Source organism: Malaclemys terrapin, chromosome 3, assembly GCF_027887155.1.
Source record: "Malaclemys terrapin pileata isolate rMalTer1 chromosome 3, rMalTer1.hap1, whole genome shotgun sequence".
NCBI classification, from domain to species: Eukaryota; Metazoa; Chordata; order Testudines; family Emydidae; genus Malaclemys; species Malaclemys terrapin.
In genome coordinates, this window is record NC_071507.1 from 3,531,235 (window position 1) to 3,553,326 (window position 22,092).

Sequence of the window (22,092 nt, forward strand, 5' to 3'; positions counted from 1 at the left end):
CCTCTGGGCCCAGGCTCTGGAGAGACTAGGCCAGGGCCCTGACTGCTGCCCTCTCCGACTCTTCTTGACCAGATCAGTGGGCTTCCTTCAAAGGGCCTTCCCCTCCCACCCAAGCCCTGCCTTTGGGAGGAGCTGGGGGTGGGGAGGTGCTGCAGGAGAGTTCCTGGTAGGGACATTCCGGGGACCCCACCTGGGGCAGAGCTCCAGACGGAGCTTTGCAGAGGGGCCATTGTGGGAGCAAAGTCAAGGTGCCTTCGGGGGGTTTCAGGCTTCAGGGATGCGGCTCGGAGCCAGGGTGTCGCTTTGTGACTCCTCTCAGCAGCCCAGCCCAGCCCAGGGCTCTGCCTTTCTCGGCCAGCGCTCCCCTGAGAGAGGGGAGTGTTTCCAGTCGGCCTGGCACGCCGCTGTTCGGGACAGGCCACCTGCGTGTGGTTCGTGGGCTCAGCAGCGTGCGTACGCTGGGCAACGGCCCCCCTAGACTGCCCGGGGCTGGGCTGCCGGAGGGCCGTGGGTTTGGGCTCCAGACGAAGAAAATCGAAACTGCTCTACGTCCCAATTCTGAAGGAAATGGAAACCGCCCGGGCGTCTCGTTATCAGACAGTGTTTAACCCCTGATGGGCCAGACTAGATGATGGTGCAGTGGTCCCTGGGGACGTCTGTAGTGTTGGGCACTGAAAGCATGTGGCTGGCCCGGGTGTGGGGGTGTGTCTCACTTTGCAGTGAAGCCATCGCAATGGATGTTCCACACCGGGATGTGTGTCCCTGGAGTTCCCATCACTGCAGTTCCCAGCACCTGAGCGTGGCGGGATCAGAGACCTGGGGTGCCCTGTAGTGTTGAAAGTGCAGCCCTGTTCAACCTCCCTGTTCCACCAGGTCCTGGGGGTTCGTGTCCTTCTGGCCAGGAGGGTTCCCTGCATTCCCCCTGAGCTTGCTGCCTGTCCGCAGGACCGAGAGCGCTCGGGGCTGAAGCTGCAGAGGTGCGTGTGCCCCAGCCTCAGGCGCCGTGTGTCCTGACGGGGGGGAGCAGTGAGAAACGTCCCCTCGGGCGGTGGAGAGGCCGCCGAGCTGCGTCCTGGCGCTGGCTGGGAGGCTGATCAGAGGCTGATTTTCACTTTGGCCTTCTCTTCTCTGGGCTGGAAGGGCATGTTCTGGCCTGGCCCGAGCTAGCGCGGGGGGCCCTAGTGCCGACAGGGCAGTTTGCAGCTTACGCCCGAGCGTCCAGGCGAGGGGGTGCCTGGGTTTATCCCGGGGAAGCTGCAGTCTGCCCTGTCAGCACTGGGGCTGTACCCCAGGGTGGTTGTGGAGCAGATATTGGCTAATGGGGTAAAGTCCTAGTCCGTGTCTTCACTACAGAAGGGCAGGGTTTGCAGTGAAGTGCTTAACACGCCTTTGCTGGCCTGCTGTGGAGCCGAAGCGCGGTCGGGGGCGAGGACAAACCGGGGCGCGGATGGAGCCCTGACCTGTTTGGGCAGTGAAGTCACAGCCTGGGGAGCGGGGGGTCCTGGAGCCGGGCCTGGGCAGAGCCTGACACAGGGCCCCCAGCACCTTTCTCCCCCTCACGTTAACAGAGCCGTTCCCCAGCCGTTCTGCCCCCAGACCAATCTCGGCGCTCGTGAGGAGCTCTCTTGACAGTCTGGCCCCAGTTGTGGGGGCTGAGCCCTGGGAAGGTGGCCCGGAGCTGTGGGGAGGCCCTGGCCTGGAGTGGGAGCAGCCGCTCCCTGTCCTGCTGCCCCTCAAGCGTGGCAGCCCTCTCCAGGGCGCCGTGGCTCAGAATGCTCTGAAGTGGGTGTGTAGTGAAAGAAACAGGCTGTGTTCCCAGGGTCTCTCATGCACAGGCCCTGGCCTTCACCCTGGGCTGCAGCCTTTTCACTCGCCTGCTTTCATTGCTGTCTGGGCAGGCCTCTGCCTCCCCCGCGGATGGGCAGGGACAAGGGTGGGGCGCACGGCGAGAGCTGTTGAGGGGGTACAAGTAAAGAGGCACTAAACTCAGAAATGGTTCCAAGAGAAATAAAGAGAAATCGCTTCCCTGTACTGAACTTCCCAAGCTGTCCACGTGTCCAGTAACACTGCTGACCAAACCCTCCGGCCATTTCTTTCCTGGTCTTAGGTGAACAGGGGAGAGATGGGTGGGGAGAGAGAACCGGGGGACGGGGGGTTGCCCCCTCACTTTTCTAGTTCAGTCCCCCTTTGAAGTACATTGTCCTGAGGGTGACCCCTAGATAAAGGTCTTTCCCCCTGAGAGCCAGGAGACAAGGAGTCGGGGGTGGGGGGAGAGATTCCATGCTGCTGTTTGCTAAGATCAGATCTGTTTGTTCCTGCCCCGTCCTTGGTAGTCAATGGCACCTGCCTGGCTGGGGCGACAACTTGTCCTTTGTCTTTGGGGAGCAGGTTTACCCCTCCCCAGACTTGCCTGGCAAACGCCCTTCAGTCAGGAGTTGGGCTAATGCTCAGAGCTTTACACAGACTGTTCCGCCAGCCCTGTCCCCGGGACGTTCTTGCCCAGCGAGTTATTAGCTGTCAATGACCCCTCCCCGGTATTTGTACAAAGCTGATGGCAGTGGTGTGCAGGTGTGACAGCAGGGGGGCGTTCTGTCACAGAGGGGCACTCAAGCCCCACGCACGCGCACTGACTGGGTCGACACTTAGAAGTCACATCGCCCGAGGTGGGTGTGAAAAGTTCTGCTGGCCTAGACCCCGGTGTGGATGCGGCTAGGCCAGCAGCAGAATTCTCCCACCAAATGCTATCGCTGCTCAGGGAGGCGGCTTAACTGCAGCCACAGAAAACCCCCTTCCATCGAAACGTCTATGCTATGGCACTACAGCACCGGAGCTGGGCCGCCCCCAACCCAGGCATGGCCTGCAGCTCCCCAGGTCCTGCTGGGGCCCGTTTCACGCTGTCTTCCCCTGCCTGAGAGTCTGACCCCTTCCCCCATACGCTTCCAGTGGGGGGCTGCTCTTGCCCCATTTGATGTCTGATCTGCACCCCTTCCCCAGGGTACCCCCTGGCCCCGCAAGTGACCACCTTTCCTGCCTTCCTTTCAGCCGTGGGCACTTGGGCGCGGATCCTCTTCACCAAGGAGCCATCCTCTCAGGATGCCCTGCACGGCCGCAGCGCCATCCTGCGCTGCGAGGTGGAGGAGCCGAGCGGCGTGGAGTTCGAGTGGCTGCACAATGGCCTTTCCGTCCAGGACACCGAGCGCCGCTTCCAGGAGGGCAGCAACCTGCAGTTCACCGCCGTGGATCGGCAGCAGGACGCCGGGGGCTTCCAGTGTGTGGCCAGGAGCACGGTCACGGGAGAGGAGGCCCGAACGGCCAACGCATCTTTCAACATCAAGTGTGAGTACGAGAGCAGGGCTAGCGAGCCTGCCCCAGGCCTCTCCTCCTGACCCACACCCCAGGGTGGGCACATGGGAGTGGGTACAGCCCTCCTACTGCCTTTTCCTTGCCAGGACATCCCCTCAGCCAGTGTCCACTTTCCCATAGAGCCAGCTAACGGCCTGGCTCCTTCCTTCGATGTATGCTGTGGAGGGGCATGCACCACGGCCACTGGTCTCCAGGCCTGGCCCGGTCACCCGCTCCCCTCCGCAGAGAGACACATGGTAGTTCCCACCTAGAAACTGCAGTGACGCCGGGGTGGCCGGGGTGTAGGTGGGGTGGGGTGGGGCAGGGGTGTAGGTGGGGCAGGACAGGGTATGATGGGGTGGGGGTAGACAGGGTATGACTGGGTATAGGTGGGGTGGAGGTGGCCAGGGTATGATGGGGCAGGGGTGTAGGTGGGGTGGGGGTGGACAGGGTGGGGTGGGGCTGGCCGGGAGTGTGGATGGGGTGGGGCAGGGTTGGGGGTGGGGCGGGGGTGGGGCAGGGGTGTAGGTGGGGTGGGTGGGTGTGGACAGGGTATGATGGGGTGTGGATGGGGTGGGGCAGGGGTGTGGGTGGGGCAGGGGTGTAGGTGGGGTGGGTGGGGGTGGACAGGGTATGATGGGGTGTGGATGGGGTAGGGCAGGGGTGTGGGTGGGGGCAGGTTGTTCTTCCCTGTCACACTGAGCGAAGAGCTGGGCTGTACACAGAGTGGTTCCTGCAGGACCCAGCAGATGTCCTGTTGGGCCCCATCTGACTCCTCGCGGGGTAAGTGGGAGCAGAGGGACAGACCGGGTTAGGAGGGGGGATTTCTAGCTGGGAGCTATGCCAGGCTGGGACCATGGGTTGGGGGGAGTGGGTGGGAGCCCTTGGCACTTTGAGCTGCCAAACTAGACCAAAGTCTAGGCAGGGATCCGCGGTGCCCACCACCCGGGGAATGGGCCAGGAGCTGTGATAGGTCCTTCTCCTGCTCTCCACCACACCGAGCATAAGCCATCGGAAATGGCTACTAGAAAAGTGACCCCCTGTCACCATGTGAGGCCAGGCCGATGGTGCTGCCCCCAAACGCCTGCCACTTGCTCGGTGGGGAGCTGGGCCCTAGCCCGGCAGCACTCCCGCGGTGACGCCGGCATGGAGAGCTGCAAGCTGGAGTCTGTGCAGTGTCTGGAGTAACCTGATGCTGGCCAGTGGCCCTTAGCTCCGCCAGTCTTAGCTCCACTCCTTTACCTCCAGCAGTCTGTTTGTCGTGGGCCCCTTGTCTCCATCTTTTGCTGATTCTCCTAACCAGTGTTTGCTCCAGGCTCTGTTGGACTTTTGTCCCCTTGGCTGACGTTGAGCACAGGCCTCGGCCCTTCTGCCCAGCACTCCCTGCCAACACTAGAGAGACGAAATGGCCATGCTGGGTCAGCCCAATGGGCTAGCTAGCCCTTATCGATTTCCTAGTTCTACTTCTGGCCTTCACAGCATCCCCTGGCAGAGAGTTCCACAGGTTGACTGTGCGGTGGGTGAAGAAATACTTCCTTCTGTTTGTTTTATACCTGCTGCCTGTTAATTTCGTTGGTTGACTCCTGGTTCTTGTGTTATGGGAAGAGGTAAACGACATGTCCCTAGTCCCTTTCTCCACATCGGTTGTGAGTTTATAGCCCTCTCTCATCCCCCTCAGGCCTCTCTTTTCCAAGCTGAGACATCCCAGTCTCTTTCCTCTCTCCTCAGACGGAAGCTGTTCCATGCCCCTGAAGATTTTTGTTGCCCTTCTCTGCACTGTTTCCAATTCTAATGGGTCTGTGATGAGCTGGGCGACCCTCGTGGTTTGACTGAGCCCTCTGGGTGCCCCTCCTCCATGTTCCCAGCGCAGCCCCCGGGCCAGGCATGCTCAGGCTGGGCTTGTGACCTCGGCTTGCATGTCTGTCTGGTTTTGATCTGCTCCATTGCCCGCTTTAAGGCCCTTCGTGGAGCTCTGCAAATGCTCTACTCCCTGCTGCTGCCCCCCCAGTGGCGCAAGCCCCTGCGTGCCGCAGGCCCCAGCTGGAGACACTGCTGATGTGAGCGCTGGAGCTTGGGGGGTGTGGAGAGGCCCAGGCCCAGCTGTGATCTGCCTGGGGCCAGGGCTGCAGTGCGCTGGCTGCGGGAGCGGAGCAGCTGGACCAAGCCCAGAGCCCCAAGAACCAGCTTGGGCGCTCTGGGGCCCACGAGCAGCCTGTGGGTACCTGGGGCACTGCTGTCGCTGACAGGTGGCAGCAGCAGTGTGGGAGGACTGGCGTGCGCCGAGCTAGTGCCGTGGCAGCGGCGGGGTGCAGGCAGGACGGCGTGGGGTGTGCACGCTGATCCGAGCAGGGGGGTGCTGGAACTCCCTTTCCTTTTGCAGGGCTGGAAACGGGCGGCGTTGTCCTGAAGCACCCAGCAAGCGTGGCAGAGATCCAGCCCTCTGCCTCCGTGACGCTGCGCTGCCACATCGACGGCCATCCGCGGTAAGGAGCCACTCGCGCTTCGCCAGCGGCCGGGCTGGGCTCTGCCTGGCCTTTCACCTGCTCTCTCTCTCTCTGTCTCTCCTGTGAAGATCCACCAAAGTCTAGGGGGAAGGTGAGAGGGAGGAGTAAGCACCACCGACCGCGGGAGCACAGTAAGGGCGGGCCTAGAGCCCCAGCTCCTGGAGCTGCTTGGTGTGCTGACCGGGCTCACTGTCTGTCCTTGGAACGGCTGCATGCGTCATGGCTTCCCGAGCTGTGTGTCCGTGTGTCCAGGCCAGCGGTCAGCCGAGCGGGCCATTTCCCGGCTGCTTTCTCAGCGCATGTGCTCTCAGGCCCGCTGCTGGCCGCCGTGCTGACGTGCCTGCCTGTCTCCTAGCCCAGCGGGCCAGTGGTTCCGGGATGGCAGCCAGCTCCTGGACGACCGTAGCAGCTACTGGATCAGCAATAAGGAGCGGACGCTAACCATAAAGAGTGCCAGCCCCGAAGACAACGGCATCTACTACTGCTGCGCTCGCAACGCCATGGGCACGGTGTGCAGCAGCGACAACTTCACGCTGAATCTCGTCGGTAAGGGGCACGCTGCCGGCCCAGGCAGCAGGGCCCAGGGGAGGGCTGGTCAGGGCTGTGTCAACTGCCTTCTCTTTGATGTTGCTGTGACCTCAGATCTGCCACAGCTGCGGAAGTGTCAGGCTGGTGTGATTTCCTCCGTCCCCCCAGGAGGGAGGGGAAATTGTCGTTCCCAGGGGCCCCGCCTGAGCTAGAGAAAGGAGCAAGCACCACCCCTGCATGGCCACATTTTAACCCCGCCTCGTCACAGGGGCAGGCCCAGCCAGGGATGCGCAGCCCCCAGCGGGTAGCTGGCGGGTTGTTAGCCCTGCTCTGCACACGGTGTATCAGTCAGCAGGGCCGTTGTACCAGTGTGTTCTACCCAGCGCAACCCCAGTTACACCGGGATAAAGGTGCCCAGGACCAGGATAGCGTATTCCCCTTCCAGCAGTGCCGGCAGCGTGAAAGCAGCATCCACCCAAGGGGCTGGACTGCTGTGCCCCTCCCAGTCCAGGTGAAGTGACCCGCCTTGCGTGTAAACCAGGCCTTAGCCACCCCTCCCGTTCCGAGTCTTGGCGGGGCCTGGCGCAGGGGCTGGAGCTGGCAGAGGGGCAGCATGCCCAGAAGGGAGGTTGGGTGAAGGTACATTTCTGCCATGGGGGAAGGGAGCATGCAGCTTGGTGCCAGACCCCCTCTCCGTGGCTCCGTGGGAGGCAGGCTGGGCCTTCCCCAGCTCTGCTGGCCCGGCTGGGCTGGGCTGCAGCAGCAGACTGGCGCGTGCGGCTCTGCCTGTGCTTTCCAGACTGGTCAGCGTTCCCACAGGGGAGCCAGGGGCCAAAACCACCCCGGGAAAGCCAGATGCGAGGGGACAGCAGCCCTCCCAGGAGGCAGGGCCTGTGCCGGGACAGGCTGTAAACACCTGCGGGTGTGAGGGTCCCTGTCCTGGCACGCTCAGCCCTGCCCTGTGTGGGATTCCTGCCTGCCCCTGGCCCGGCCTCCCCGTGTCTTGTGTCTCGTGGGAGAGGAACTGGCATTCGGGGGAGAGACGGGACCCCCGCCACCCTAATGTTCCTGCGGTCTCCCCTCCCAGACGAGAGCTTCCCTCGCCCGGTGCTCATCCCACAGGACCTGATTGTGAGTAAGAACGAAGAGGCCATGTTCCACTGCCAGTTCACGGCAGTGCCTCCTCCCACGCAGGAGTGGGTCTTCGAGGACAGCTCGCCCATCACCAACAAGACCCGGTAAGTGTCCCCCGCCCCCACTTGGAAAGCTGCGCTGGGGCGGGGGGAGGAAAGGAAACCCGTCTCCCATTTCATTGCGTGTCCCTGGGACCTGCAAGGCTGGAGGAGCTGTGAGCCCTGCGCGTGTGAGGGGATCAATCTCGCTTCCCATACTGAATTCCCTCCCCGCCCAGTCTAAGGGCCAGGCTCCTTCTGGGTCGGTCCCAATTCCCATGAGGCGCGGTCTCTGCCAGGCACTTGCCAGGGGCTTGGAAGGGGAGCGGCAGTCTGGGGGCTTGTCTCTCCGGTTAAGACGCGGGATGAGGGAAAGCGGTCTGATTTCTGGCTAGCTCACGTCAGGAAGGAATCGGTCGAAGCTGGCTTGACCCAAGCCACTCTTCGCCTGCAGTCAGAACGTCTGCACTGCTCTTTGCACGGCCTTAACGATGTCAGTTTAAGAACACCCCGGTAATTAAACTCCTGCCAACTCGTGGGTGCGCCAGGCCAGGCCAGGCCTCAGGGTGGCTTGTTACCGTCCCTGCCCTGTCGTTGGGGCACCTGCCTTGTGACCCGTGATCCCGCTGTTCACTCCCTCCCCTGAGCTGGCCCAGGCTGTTGCTGCTGGCCCTTGGCCTGGTTCGCTTCTGTAGTGTGGCAGCACCCTGGGTGATGGGGCAGCTTGAGAGCCGGGCGGGGAATCGCCTGGTAGCCTGGGGTATCTCAGCGCTTGATGCAAGAGCTGAGGACATGGGCAGAGTGGCCGTGCCCAGTGGTACTGAGCAGACACATGCCTGGCCGTTGCTCTGCGCCGGGATCCGGAGTGAAGAGCCGAGGGTAAGAGGGAGCCATTTGCAGCACGTGGCAGCAAGCCTGACCCGCCCTCCGAAGCCTAGGAGTGGCGCTGGAGAGTCTCGAGCACCCTCTGCTGGGCACATGCAGGCAGCTCGGTGTGTTTTGTGGAGCACTGCGGTGACGCTGGGGCTGCCTGGCCTGTTGGTTGCTTCAGAATCCCCAGCTGGCAAATGAACACTGTCCTCCGGTGGGTTCTAGGCCCCCGACCAGGCTGTGGTGTGGGCATTGCTGTTAAACTGGGAATCCCGACGTGCGCAGTTGGGAAAAAGCTTCTGAGTTTGCAATAGTTTTATTAATGCCAGTAGCAAAATCGCACACACTCCCACCCAGCAGGGGGCTGGGGGGAGAGAGAGAATACAGAGTGACTGAGCGGCCATGTACTCACACCATCCCCCGCAGGAAAACCTGCCCTCAGTCATTGTCCTCACCATCAGCCTGGCCTCTCCCAGGGCACACAGGCTGGGATACAGCTTTCCCAGTGTGGGGTGCTGGCGCCCCCGAGCCTAGCGCATATTCAGTAGGGGTTCAGCCCCTTTTCCTTACTTGAACTTCTGCCCCCCACTGACGTTGGGGTGCCCATCTCCCATAGGTTACTAGGCCTTTTACCTCACGCTTCATAGCATATATGTCAGTGACCGTTGCATTGTGGTGGTCGGACATCTGCTGATGTTCCTGACCTGAGGAGATCTAAAGCTGCTATCCGCTGGTATCCTGTGGTTACCGATCAGCATTTCAGTCCTACGTGCACTGCCACACCCTAGCCTAAATCATCCCAGCCAGGGCTTTGTCAAGCTGGGCCTTAAAACCCTCTAAGGATGGAGATTCCATCCCCATGCCAACCCCCTGAACCCCAGTGCCATGCACCATCCCGAAACGGGGCCCTGCTCTGCGCCCTCTCAGGCTGGGCGCACACACCGCCAGCAGCAGACTGCCTCAGGAGCCCCTCGCAGGCCTGTGGGCTCTTGGTCACATCCCCAGGCCTGTGCATTCAGGACCACCTCCCCCGGAATTCCCTGTCAGAGAGTCCCCTGCACAACGCGCAGCCTGGGGCCTGTGAGTCACCCCGGGCCCTCCTGAGCTGGGCAGCCAGGCCTGCCCCCAGCCCCCTGTCCCAGGAGCCTGCCCCCGACCCCCTGTGTCTCATGTTCCAGTGCCCAGGAGAGGGAGCGCGTGACCACGGAGCATATTGCTTAGACAGGGCCGTGCTGCTGCTTTGCACGTCTGTCGCTCTTGTCTCAGCCCCTCGCTCCCTTCTTGCAGGGTCACGGTGTTTGCCAATGGCTCCCTGCTGATAACCCAGGTGAGAGCGCGCAGCACGGGGATCTACAGGTGCATTGGCCACGGGCAGAGAGGGAAACCCACCGTCCTGGAGGCAAGTCTGCGGCTGGCAGGTAAGGCCCCGCGTGGCTGGCCGGTGCTCATGCGGCTCCGGACGTGCTCTGAGCTAGGCGGGTGCGGCGCTGCTTCTGTAGGGTGGTTGGAGATGAGCCGTTCGTTCTCCAGGCTGCCCGGCCACGGCAGAGCAGTCCCATCCCAGTGCCCAGCTCTGCTCTGCTCCAAGGCACAGGGCCTCAGCGACGGCTGGGGGTAAGTCACGTCTCCCCCGGTTTCTCTCAGAGATCGAGGACATGGCGCCGTTCTCCCCGAAGGTTTTCATAGCAAGCCAGGAGCAGCGCGTGGCCTGCCCTGCCCCCCGCGGTGTGCCCCAGCCCCGCGTCTGGTGGGAGAGGAACGGCGTCCCGATACCTACGAGCGGCAGGGTGCGCCAGGAGGCCGAGGAGCTGGTCTTCACCAGCGTTACCGGGAGCGACGCTGGCACTTACACCTGCCACGCGGCAAACAAGGCCGGGGAGAAGAAGCAAGACCTCAGCATCACCGTAGCCAGTAAGTGTCTTCTGCTGGGGGCGCTGGGCAGGGGGCGGTGGAGATGGGCTGTGGGGTGCTGGGGAGGGGGCAGTGGGTGTCGGGTGCTGGGTAAGGGATGCTGGGGATGGGCTGTGGGGTGCTTGGCAGGGGGTGCTGGGGAGGGCCGGTGGGTCGAGATGGCAGACGGGCAGTGCCCCGTGTGTCGCTGACTCTGGAGCAAAGGCTGAGCGAGTGCAGGCTGCGTAGCAGACCCTCGCTCAGCAGACAGCCCCAGGCGCAGCAGGGAGGAGACTGTCTTTGGGGTGGCCTCCGGCAGGTCTCCCCAGCCCTGGGGCAGTGCCTGGGTGTCCCTGTGGCTCTGGGAGGAGGTGGGGCCTTTCCCAAAGGCCCCCTGCCCTACGCCCATGTTGCAGTGCAGAGCTCCTGCTGCCCCAGCAGTCAGAGCTGGGCAGGCAGGTGGTGCAGTGCCCGAGCTCTCCAGGCCAGCCAGGGGCACTGCCAGGGTCCTGGTGTGGCTGAGGCAAGTACTGCGCAGCTGGCGGGAGCCCAGGTAACACTGTCCCCTCTTCCCCAGCGGTGCCCAGGTGGGTGGAGATGCCCAGGGACAGCCAGCTGGAGGAGGGGAAGCCGGGCTATCTCCACTGCCTCAGCAAGGCCTCCCTGAAACCCACCGTCTCCTGGTACCGCAATGGCGTCTCCATTTCCGAGGTGAGTGGGGTGCGTCAAACCCCCAGCCAGCCTGGCTGTGCTCTGCTGCTGGTCGGGCAGCCCCGGAGACCTGCTCAGCCCTGTCGTCTCCGGGCTGTGCGTGGATCCAGGGAGCAGGCTCACGCCCTGCTGCCCCGGCTGCGTGGGGCAGCTCCAATCCGTCAGCCTTTCCCAGTGCTAGGACCCCCTGAGCCCCGGCATGTCTCCCCCCACCTGCCACTGTCAGCTCCTAGCGCCCTGGGCCCCAATCTCTACCCCCTCCCATGGCCCGTCCCTGGCCTGCTCCAGTGGGCCAGGTCGCAGCCTGAGCCCGGGCAGGGGAGGTGGCTGAGCCAGCCGCGGGCAGTCCATGCAATGGGCCTGTGGGCCTGGGCAGGGCCGGCTCCATGCCCGGGTGGGGGAGGGCAGCAGGACTGATGCCTCTGTTCTGGCTGGGCAGGACTTGCGCTTTGAGATCTCGGAGAACGGGACGCTGCGCATAAACAGCGTGGAGGTGTACGACGGGACCGTGTATAAGTGTGTGAGCAGCACTCCGGCGGGGAGCATCGAGGGACACGCCCGTGTGCACGTCCTGGGTAGGCTGGGTGACTGCGTGCTGCCGCGGAGACCCCCCTGCCCCTGCTCGCACTGCTCGGGCAGGCGCTGCACCCCTGGGTTGGGACACCGGCTGCTCTGGGCTCTGAGCCTCAGGCCTCTCCCTCCGTGGCTCCTTGGCTCTTCCAGCGTGAGCCCTGCTCCCTGTGCGTGTGCAGCAGGGCCGGGTCTCCAGCCGGGGCCCCCTGCTCCTGTGCGTGTGCAGCAGGGCCGGGTCTCCAGCCGGGGCCCTGCTCCTGTGTGTGTGCAGCAGGGCCGGGTCTCCAGCCGAGGCCCCCTGCTCCTGTGTGCGTGCAGCAGAGCCGGGTCTCCAGCCGGGGCCCTGCTCCTGTGTGTGTGCAGCAGGGCCGGGTCTCCAGCCGGGACCCCCTGCTCCTGTGTGTGTGCAGCAGGGCCGGGTCTCCAGCCGGGGCCCCCTGCTCCTGTGTGTGTGCAGCAGGGCCGGGTCTCCAGCCGGGGCCCTGCTCCTGTGTGTGTGCAGCAGGGCCGGGTCTCCAGCCGGGGCCCTGCTCCTGTGTGTGTGCAGCAGGGCCGGGTCTCCAGCCGGGACCCCCTGCTCCGTGTGCGTGTGCAGCAGGGCCGGGTCTCCAGCCGGGGCCCCCTGCTCCGTGTGTGCAGCAGCGCCCCCGGTGCCCGCGTGGGTCTCCAGGCACTCCTCTCCCCCCCCCCCCCCCCCCACCGCTCCCGGTGCCAGCGCGGGTCTCCAGACACGGACCCTGGTGCCAGCGCGGGTCTCCAGACACGGACCCTGGTGCCAGCGCGGGTCTCCAGGAATGCCCCCCCAGCTCGGGTATCCAGGCACGGCTCCCAGTGCCAGCGCGGGTAGGCAGTAGGGTCAGTTCCACTCAGGGGTCCCTGGGCTGACTGCCCCGTCTGTTTGTTGCAGAGAAGCTGAAGTTCACGCCCCCCCCGCAGCCCCTGCAGTGCCTGGAGTTCGACAAGGAGGTCACCGTGTCCTGCTCGGCCACTGGCCGCGAGAAGCCCACCGTCCGGTGGGTCAAAACAGGTGCGGGGGTGGGGCCGGGCTCTGTTTCCGGACTGCCTGGGGCTGGGCTTCCCGGTGTGGTGGTGGTGGCTGGGCTCGGCACCAGGGATCGTTCTGGCCGAAGGCCTCTGGCCTGGCCGGGCAGCTCGGTGCCCTGCTTTGCCAGCGCCGCAGCGAGGGGGAGCCCAGGCCATAGCCGTGCTGCAGGATACGTGCTGCCCGTGTCCTAGGCACAACGCTGGGGCCCGCAGTGCCCAGGGCCTCCTGGCTGCAGCCTAACCCCCGTTCCTGCCCTCCAGACGGGAGCAGCCTGCCAGCTCACGTCAGCCTCAGCGCTGGCGCCCTGCACTTCCGCAAGGTGAGCCGCAGCGACGCTGGTAACTACACCTGCATCGCCTCCAACAGCCCCCAGGGCGAGATCCGGGCCACAGTGCAGCTCACGGTGGCAGGTGAGTGCTGCGTGGCTCCAGGGAGGTGAGGGGCATCGCCTGTCTCGCTGCACCACCCCTTAAACATCTGTCCTTGCCTCAGGCTCCCAGCACCACGGGCCCTTCGCACCTACTGGTGCTGCAAGTCATGGCCTCCCGGTCAGCTGAGCTGCTGGCAGCGTCTGTTGGTCCGCGAGTCGCCCCGAAACCCAGTGCTGTCTGTCAGCTCCCTCTCCCGCCCACAGCTCTGCCCGCTCCCCGCTGCAGCCTGTGGCACTGGGGAAATGCCACCCGCAGGGAGCTGTCCTGTCCCACACTGGCCCCTCGCCCGGGCCCTTCCCCCTCCCCGGCCCCAGGCCAGGCTCCCTGCTAGCGCTGGACAAGGGTGCCATCTGAGCGCTTACCTGCACCGTTAGCTTCTCCTGGTTTGCCCCCTCCCCTCCCAAGAGCTGGAATGTCCAGGGAGCCTGCAGGACCTGGCGGTGGGGGGTGGGGAGCGGCAGTAGGAGAGGTGCATGCATTGACGCTGAGCTGCTGTGATCTGTGTTCAGTTTACATCACCTTTAAGCTGGAGCCGGAGCCCACGACGGTGTACCAGGGGCACACAGCCGTGTTGCGGTGCCAGGCAGAGGGCGACCCGGTGCCGCACATCCAGTGGAAGGGGAAGGAGAGGATTCTGGATCCCAGCAAGCTCTTACCCAGGTACGGAGCCCTCTCTCCGCCCCCCGCTGGAACCTGAGCTCTCCTGCCTTGTGCATGGCTGGCCTGTGAGGCTAGCTGCCTCCGACCCATCCTGGAGCAGCGTCGGGGGCCAGCTGGGGGCACCATCCTGGGCCAGGCCCCAGACCTGGAGACCAGACCAATCCCCTGGGGGATATTGGTTATTGGGTGGTTTCCTGCACTGCTCTGTGAGCGACAGCTGTGACTGGGAGTCCCCTGCCTCCGGGAGCTGAGGCTTTAAGGCAGGGCCCAGGTATGGAGGGGGTACCCTGGGCCCAGGCCGGTGAGCTCCTTGGCCGTGATGACTGAGAACCCTGCTCCAGCTGAGCCCATCAGCTGAGCTGCCGAGGAGCACAGGAGCAGGGGAGCCACTGGCACCAATCTCCGGGGAGCAGGAGAGTCAGTTCCCTCGCAAGGCCACCACCCGGTGGGGAGGGGTCCCAGCAGGCCAGGGTGAGGAGCTGGGTGCTCGGTGTTGGTACCAGTAGAGCAGGCGGTCAGGCGCTGTTCTCCAGCTGTAGTTATGCTCTAGCGAGGGCGCAGTTAAACTGAGAGAGAGGGGCCTTCTCCGGGGGTAGGTACGGCCCTTCCCAGGCTGCACGGCTTTAACTGGACCAGTCTAGTTACAGGGCTGAGTGAAGACGGGGCTTTGGTCCAGGTGCCCACGTCCGACAGGGCAGTGCCACCAACAGCCGCGGCTGAGGGGCTGAGCGCAGGGTGGGCAGGGAGAGCGGTGCCTCCTGGCCCCTTTCACCAGCAGCAGATCAGTGGAACCAAGGTAGAGGAGAGAGCACTGACTGGGGGGCAGCCAGCACCCTGCATGCCTGACCCAGCACATACCTCGTTCATGCCCTTTGCTGGGCCCCTGGAGGAATATGGGGGTAGCGGAGCTATTTTGACGTACACAGTATTGTTCATAGAAAATACTACAAAGAATTCCCACGGTCTCCCTCCCTGTCATCCCTGGCTGCACGGACCCAACGAGAGCCCGGGCCCTCGACCCCTGCCGCTCCTCTCTGCTCGGGCCTTGCCTGGGGTTTGTGCAGCGCCTAGCACACAGGACACCCCCTAAGTGCTGCTGTGGGGGGTGCCTGTCGTTCACAGGATCCAGATCATGCCCAACGGCTCCTTGGTGATCTACGACGTCACTACGGACGACTCTGGGAGGTACACCTGTATTGCTGGCAACAGCTGCAACATCAAACACCGCGACGCCATCCTCTACGTCGTAGGTAGGAGGCGCCCTTGAGCCCTTCTTGGGGACTTGGGCAGGAGCAGCTCAGCCCCCGGCGGGGAGGCCTGGGAGTAGCGGCTGGGGAAGGCAGGGCAGGCGTCTCCCCTCTGCACGGGCACCTTTGTGCAGTCAAGGGCGGGTCTCCTGTTCCCATAGCACCGTTCGGCCGCGCCGGCAGGTCCCCATCGCTGCACACAGCAGCGTGAGGGCAAGGTGGAGACAGCCAAGTGGGGCTTAGAGCCGGACCACTGGGGCTTCAGTGGCAGCGGGTAGTCGGGCTCTCTGTGGCAGCACAGCTGAGGAATTGGGGTCAGGATTCACTCAGGGCAAAGAGCACCCCCCACAGAGTGTCCCGCCCAGCCAGGGGCTCCCCTGGGCCACATCCCGCCCAGCCAGGGGCTCCCCTGCACACTCACCCTCTGAGCCGAATTCTGCCCGGCCAGGGGCTCCCCGGGGCCGCGTCCCGCCCAGCCAGGGGCTCCCCTGCACACACCCACCCTCTGAGCCGCGTCCCAGCCAGGCCGCATGTTGAGCTGTGTGTTGAGCTGTCATCTCACGCTGCGTCCCTTGCCCCCAGACAAGCCGGTTGCGGATGGGGACGAAGGTCCCAATAGCCATACGCCCTATAAGATGATCCAGACCATCGGGCTGTCGGTCGGGGCGGCCGTCGCCTACATCATCATCGTGCTGGGCCTCATGTTCTACTGCAAGAAGCGGAGGAAGGCCAAGCGGCTGAAGAAGCACCCGGAGGGCGAGGAGCCCGAGATGGAGTGTCTGAACGGTCAGGCCTTAGCAGGCAGCCAGGGCTCGGCACAGGCCCCAGTGCGTTGGGAGCGGGGCTGGGGGGCGACTGGGGCTGCCTCGTTTCCATCAGCACGGAGCGCTTTCTACGCCAGGCAGGAGCGTGGGGCTGGGGTCCCAGGCTCTCCCAGCAGGCTGCGCCGGTGGCATTGGCAGTGCAGGTGCCAGCGGAGGCTGGCCGGGCTGTCCCTGGGGCAGGTTGTGCAGTGACCCAGCGAGCGGCTGGGCCGCAGCAGGGAGAGTTCCCCGCAGTGCGTGGATGCAGTGCCCTCTGGCAGGCAGGGCCCCCTCTGTGGCTTTCCCGAGCAGTGGGGAGCATGAGAACTGACCCCCATGCCAAGGCATTCCCTGCTCCCCCTCCCCCAGCCTGCATGCTGAGCTCCCTTCAGGGGGCAGGTGCTGGAGGGCTGCGTTGGGCATGGCCAGCTCCGTGTGCCATCAGCCATGTGCTCTCTGCCTGGGAACTGAGGCGCCGGTTCCTCTGGTGATGGGTAGAGCCCCATGCAGTTGGTGTGGTAAGGGAAGGTCTCCCAGGGACCAGGCATGGAGAAGCCAGTAGCAGCCTGCAGGCTGTAAGGAGCCTGGCTGGCGAGGTTTGCTGTTGTGCGGGGGTGATGCTGGGCCATGGGGTGGGGTCAGGCTCCCAGGCCCATGGTCCTTAGCGTCGCAGAGGGCTGCTGAGCTCTGAAGGTGTCAGTCTTGCATGGGTTCGAGTGTGTGGAGGGGCAGAGCGCTCTCCGAGTCCGATCGGGGGCATTGATCCGAGATCCTGGCTGCCCATGCCGGGAAGTGACGGCCCCTGTTTTCCTCGCAGGTGGCGCTCTGCTGCAAAACGGGCAAACCACGGCCGAGATCCAGGAAGAAGTGGCCTTGACCAATCTGGGCAGTAGCTCCGGCGCTAGCAAGAGGCACAGCGCCACCGACAAGATGCACTTCCCCCGCGCCAATCTGCAGAGCATCACGACGCTGGGTATGGGCCGTGGGGCTAGGTCCGGAACCCAGGCTCAGCCAGGACATGACGCTTCCCGGGATGGGAGCACCTGGCTGCCGCCTGTCCCCAGCCTGAGGGGTTACCTCCTGGGCGTCTGCTACTCAAGCACTCTCCTCTGGCTGCACCTGCCCTGCCAGCAGATGCACCCCATCCCCTGAGTCTCTCCCCAGGGTCCCCCTGTGGTGTCCAGCCACAGAAATCCCAGTTCCTCCCTTCCTACATGACCAGGGGACCCCCAGCTCCCGGGTTTTACCTTAGACACATGCAGCCCTCCAGTGCAGTTACAGCCAAGCAGGAGATTTACGACAGAAAGGACAGAGAGTCAACTAGAAACCAGCGTGAGCAGTGGACATAAATGGTTACATCCAAAACCAATCCTAGCGCGCGATAGGCGTTCCCCTGGCCTGTCTGATAGATTCCACCCCCCAAAGTTCAGTCTTTCGCAGCACAATGGAGAACCTATCTGTGTGGCCAGACAGACTGGCCCCATCAGCATGCACGGAGCGTGACGCCCTCCGTCAGAACACTGGGGATGAGACCTGTCACCCGCCTCTACCCCATGGGCACAGAAATACCCCCGGCTGGCTGGCCTACAGCCTGTTGCTCCTGATGCACCATCAGACTGTCCAGTCCGGCCCCTGGCAGCGCTGGCTCCGGGAATACGACATTCTTGGGCAGAGCCGATTGGCCCCTCGGTAACGCCCTGCCGCTCCTTTGCTGGGTAGCAGCACACAGGAACGCCGGTCAGAAGGGGGGCGTTGGCCGTATCGCCATAGCTTTACCGCCAACTTAGCTGCTTGCCCTAAACGTGTGGCTGTGACCCACCAGCCATACCTGTGTGTTCAAGTGGCAGCGCATTGTCCCCGGCGGGGGAGGTACGCAGCATGCCGATCTCCCTGCTGGCCTGTCTGCCCCAGCGTGCTTACCCCAGAACCGGGCTTGTGAAAACCCCAGGCTGGGCAAAGCTCTCGGATCGGCTATCCAGGGCTGGCCCCTCTTCTTCCAGATGGGATTGCCTAACCGCGGCAGCTGGATGGAGGGGTTAGCTGCCCACGGTGACCTGCCTTCGGTCCTCACGCCACGGCCGCCTGTCCCTGGCCACGCAGCAGGGCTGCATGTGCACAGGCGGGATAGACTGACTGATCGGGGACACGCTGGGAGTGTCGTGCGTGTGGCTCTCCTCACACACCGGTCCCTGATTTATTTATTTTCTTCCTGGGGGGAGTTTCCTTCCTTTTGAACAGAAATTAGATAATGAGGCGAGGGAGTGTCCCCCCCCCCCCCCCCCCCGACTGGGTGCTGGAGAGGGAGGGCGTGCCCCCACGGACGTGAGTGCCAGCTGACCCCACACAAGGTGGCTCCCACCCTTGGGACCAGCCACCTGTCCCCTTGCTCCAGGCCCGTTGCGTGGCTGCCATTCCCTGCACCCGCTGCACGGGCCATTCGCAGAAGTGCCATACAGGGTGGTGTGGACAGCTCTGGCTGCGTTGTCTGTCCCTCAGCCCCCCTCATTTGGGGGTGGCTGTCCTGCTGGCTGCTTCCAGAGTGACGCTGGGTCAGCCTTCTCCTCCCAGCTTAGCGAAGGAAACCCGGGCGGCAGCATGGCCTAGTGGGTAGGGTGCTGGACTGGGCCTCGGCTGCCCCTGAGCTGCTGGGTGACTCGGGTGAGTCGTCCCCGCTCTGCTCCAGCTCTCCTGTTTGCAGCAGGGCAGGGGACTCGGGCTGCGCGGAGGTGATCCTGCACACGGCCCGCCTCCCGGTGACCCGCTGCCCTCTGCTTCCAGGGAAGGGCGAGTTCGGAGAGGTCTTCCTGGCCAAGGCGAAAGGCCTGGAGGACAGCGAGAGCGAGGCGCTGGTGCTGGTGAAGAGTCTGCAGACGAGAGACGAGCAGCTGCAGCTGGACTTCCGGCGCGAGGCGGAGATGTTCGGCAAACTGAGCCACCCCAACGTGGGGCGGCTGCTGGGCCTGTGCCGGGAGGCAGAGCCGCACTACATGATCCTGGAGTACGTGGATCTGGTAAGGGAGGGGCCCTGCTGGCCGGGGGCGGGGCTGAGCGCAGGCCGGGGGATGCCGTGCATGTGGGGAGAGAGAGAAGAGCAAGGCCCGCAGGCGCCTTAGGAGGGAGGTTGGGTTTGTGGCCAGACCCTCCCCTCCCTCCTCTATCTAGAGGCCATTTTTCAGGGCTCCTCCCCGGGTTGGTCCAGGAGGGAGCGGAGACTCTGTGCGGGTCTGTCTGGGGCAGGGCACGTGGTTACTGGTCCCCTGACCCCGGGCTGGTGCCGAGCTGCCAGGCCTCCCCGGTCCCGGCTCTCCGAGTGCTAAGGCCCGGCTGGGGACCAGGGACCCCCGCGGAGCCCCGATCCACCCTGGGGGCTCAGCTGCCCATTGCACAAGGGAGAGCAGAGCTGTGTAAGGGGGCGCTGGTCTAAAACCTGGGGTCTCTCCGGAGGCAGGGGTCTCTCCAGGGCCCCCTCGCTGGAGCTCTCGCCTGCTGCCCAGAGGGCAGTGAGCGCATGCCTCTGGCAGACGCAGCCCCTTGCTGCCCTGAGCCGTGCTGACGTGGCGATTTCGGCCTTGCCAGGGGGACCTGAAGCAGTTCCTGAGGATCTCCAAGAGCAAAGATGAGACGCTCAAGCCTCAGCCCCTCAGCAACAAACACAAGGTAAGTGAGGGAGCATCGGTGACCCCTGGTGGGCTAAAAGGACCAATCTGCCCGGCTGAGGACCCCGATCCTCCCCAGGATGGGCCCTGGAGCCTGCCCCCTCGGGTACCAGCCCCGGGCCGGGCCGCGCTGCGCTGTGCTGGCACTGATGTGTCTCTTGTGGCAGGTGTCTGTCTGCAGCCAGGTGGCCCTAGGGATGGAGCATCTCTCCAACAGCAGGTTTGTGCACAAGGACCTGGCCGCCCGGAACTGCCTGATCAGCGCCCAGAGGCAGGTCAAGGTGTCGGCCCTGAGCCTCAGCAAGGACGTGTATAACAGGTATGTCAGGCCAGACCCTGGCCGCCTGCCGCGGGCTCCCGGTACGGTGCTCTCCAGCCGGCCTGACCCCCCCCCCCCCCCCCGTCTCGCTGTGCAGTGAGTACTACCACTTCCGCCAAGCCTGGATCCCGCTGCGCTGGATGCCCCCGGAAGCGGTCCTGGAGGACGAGTTCTCCACCAAGTCAGACGTGTGGTCCTTCGGCGTCCTTATGTGGGAGGTCTTCACGCACGGGGAGATGCCCCACGCCAAGCTGGCAGACGACGAGGTGCTAGCAGGTACGTGGGGCGCAGCCCGCACCGGGGGTGGGCAGGGCTGGGCGGGGGGTTATGCTGAGCTGTTGCCTTCTCTCCCGCTCCTGAGAAGGCTGCTGGAGCAGCGGGTCCTGGCCAGTATCTGAGTCGGGCCCAGGGCTGGAAGGCCCCACGGTGACCCCCGGCAATCCCTGTGCCCTCCCCAGACTGCTCAGTGCCTCGGCCCTGGCCGGCTTTCCCGGCTTCCTGCACACAGGCAGGGCGAGCGCTGCAGGGGGCTGAGCGGCGTGGTGCTGTCACCTGGCCTGCCCCAGTGGTCTCCTCACCCCCTGCCCCACTCCCCCCTGGGCCTTTGGCCAATGCCCCGCCCTGCCCAGGGCTCCTGTCCCTGCCCCCACCCCCTGGACCTCTGCTGTCCCTGCAGGGGGCTGATGCCCGCCCTGCCCAGCGCTCCTGTCCCTCCCCCGGGTCTCTCCTGTCCCTGCAGGGGGCTGACTCCCGCCCTGCCCAGGGATCCTGTCCCTCCCCCGGTCTCTCCCGTCCCTGCAGGGGGCTGACGCCCGCCCTGCCCCAGGGATCCTCTCCCTCCCCTCCTGGGTCTCTCCTGTCCCTGCAGGGGGCTGACGCCCGCCCTGCCCCACCCCAGGGCTCCTGTCCCTCCCCCGGTCTCTGCTGTCCCTGCAGGGGGCTGACGCCCGCCCTCCCCGGGCTCCTGTCCCTCCCCCGGTCTCTGCTGTCCCTGCAGGGGGCTGACGCCCGCCCTCCCCGGGCTCCTGTCCCTCACCCGGTCTCTGCTGTCCCTGCAGGGGGCTGACGCCCGCCCTCCCCAGGGCTCCTGTCCCTCACCCGGTCTCTGCTGTCCCTGCAGGTTTACAGGCGGGGAAGATGAAGCTGCCCCCCCCCGAGGGCTGCCCTTCCAAGCTCTACAAGCTGATGCAGCGCTGCTGGGCCCCCAGCCCCAAGGAACGCCCCTCCTTCAGCGAGCTCGCCACCGCGCTGGGCGACAGCCCGTCCGACAGCAGAGCCTGAGCGGGGAGCCGGCCCCTTGCTGGGGGGTGGGGGAAGCCGGGCTCCAGTGTCAGACTGGGACGAGTCGGAGCCCAGAGGGATCATGGGCTATCCCGGCTGGACTGGGTGCTGGGGGGCTCTCTCCCCGGCCTGCCGGCATGGTGTCTTCCAGGCCCTACCTCGGCTCCCCACGGTGCTCCAGCCAGCCATTGTGTGCAGCAGGGAACGCTGCGGGCCCTGGGCCACTTCCACAGCCCCGACCAGGGCTCCTCTGCCGCCCCAAGCCCCCGGCACCCAGCACAGCCAGGCCCCGTCCCAGGGGGGCTGGGCTCCGCGTCCCTCGGCGCTGGGAGCCTGGCAGGAAACCCCTGTTCGGCTGAGATGCGCTGTGCAATGCAGCCCTCCCCTCTCCCCCGTGCGCTCCTGCCAGCCTCTCCTTTGGGGCAGCCTGGCACGGAGCTGGGGGCCGCGTCCCTGCCCGCTGTCAGGCGAGGGGAACCGTGCAGATCCTCTCCCGGAGTCGCCGAGGAACCTGGGTATTTATTCAGAGGTTCTGCTCCCCCGCCCCGTCCCGCCCATGGCCCTGCGCAGCGAGCCGAGCGGCAGGGACACCAAGTGCCTGGCATATGAAGGAGATTCTCACTCGCTTTCCTGACTATCCGATGCCTTCTTTTGTACGATTCCCCAGGGCGGCGCCCTTCTGCTCCCGGTGCGTCGCGCTGACCCCTCCCAGCCCAGAGCCCGGGCGTTGGTTTGGTTGCGCAGGAGCTGTGACAGCCAAGGTTTTTTACACGCTGCTCTCAATAAAGAATCCCTTTTTGTAGCTGCTGTTCTCAGCCTCCTTCCTCCCTGCAGAGGCTGGGCGGGTCCTGCCCCAGCTGTCGGCGCCGCCAGCTCTCCAGTGCCTCGCGCACCCGCCAGCCGTGGGGTGGGGCAAAGCAGCTCTGCTGGGCTCCGGGAGCTGGGCGAGGGGCACGCGCTGCTGCTGGGGTGGCCTCCCGCCTCACCTGGGAGCCGGGCATGGAGCTGGCTGGGAACCAGGGTGCTTTGCAGGATGCACAAGCCGAAAGCCCAGCAGGTG

General features: G+C 64.9%; 1 protein-coding gene across 2 annotated transcripts in view; it reads left to right on the top strand.

Moving 5' to 3' along the window:
- Positions 1-21,834, top strand: part of PTK7 (protein tyrosine kinase 7 (inactive)) — an 88,316-nt gene extending 66,482 nt beyond the window's left edge. For both annotated transcript variants that reach the window (XM_054023002.1, XM_054023003.1), the window contains exons 2-20: positions 3,043-3,336; positions 5,723-5,825; positions 6,202-6,392; positions 7,462-7,612; positions 9,704-9,834; positions 10,061-10,327; positions 10,884-11,017; positions 11,457-11,592; positions 12,498-12,617; positions 12,896-13,045; positions 13,576-13,726; positions 14,849-14,976; positions 15,556-15,759; positions 16,594-16,749; positions 18,555-18,787; positions 19,353-19,433; positions 19,600-19,751; positions 19,849-20,027; positions 20,872-21,834. In XM_054023002.1, the coding sequence (XP_053878977.1) occupies positions 3,043-3,336; positions 5,723-5,825; positions 6,202-6,392; positions 7,462-7,612; positions 9,704-9,834; positions 10,061-10,327; positions 10,884-11,017; positions 11,457-11,592; positions 12,498-12,617; positions 12,896-13,045; positions 13,576-13,726; positions 14,849-14,976; positions 15,556-15,759; positions 16,594-16,749; positions 18,555-18,787; positions 19,353-19,433; positions 19,600-19,751; positions 19,849-20,027; positions 20,872-21,032 (3,122 nt within the window). In that variant the 3' untranslated portion in view covers positions 21,033-21,834. The remainder of the gene's footprint in view (positions 1-3,042; positions 3,337-5,722; positions 5,826-6,201; positions 6,393-7,461; positions 7,613-9,703; positions 9,835-10,060; positions 10,328-10,883; positions 11,018-11,456; positions 11,593-12,497; positions 12,618-12,895; positions 13,046-13,575; positions 13,727-14,848; positions 14,977-15,555; positions 15,760-16,593; positions 16,750-18,554; positions 18,788-19,352; positions 19,434-19,599; positions 19,752-19,848; positions 20,028-20,871) is intronic.
- The last annotated feature ends 258 nt before the right edge of the window (positions 21,835-22,092 follow it).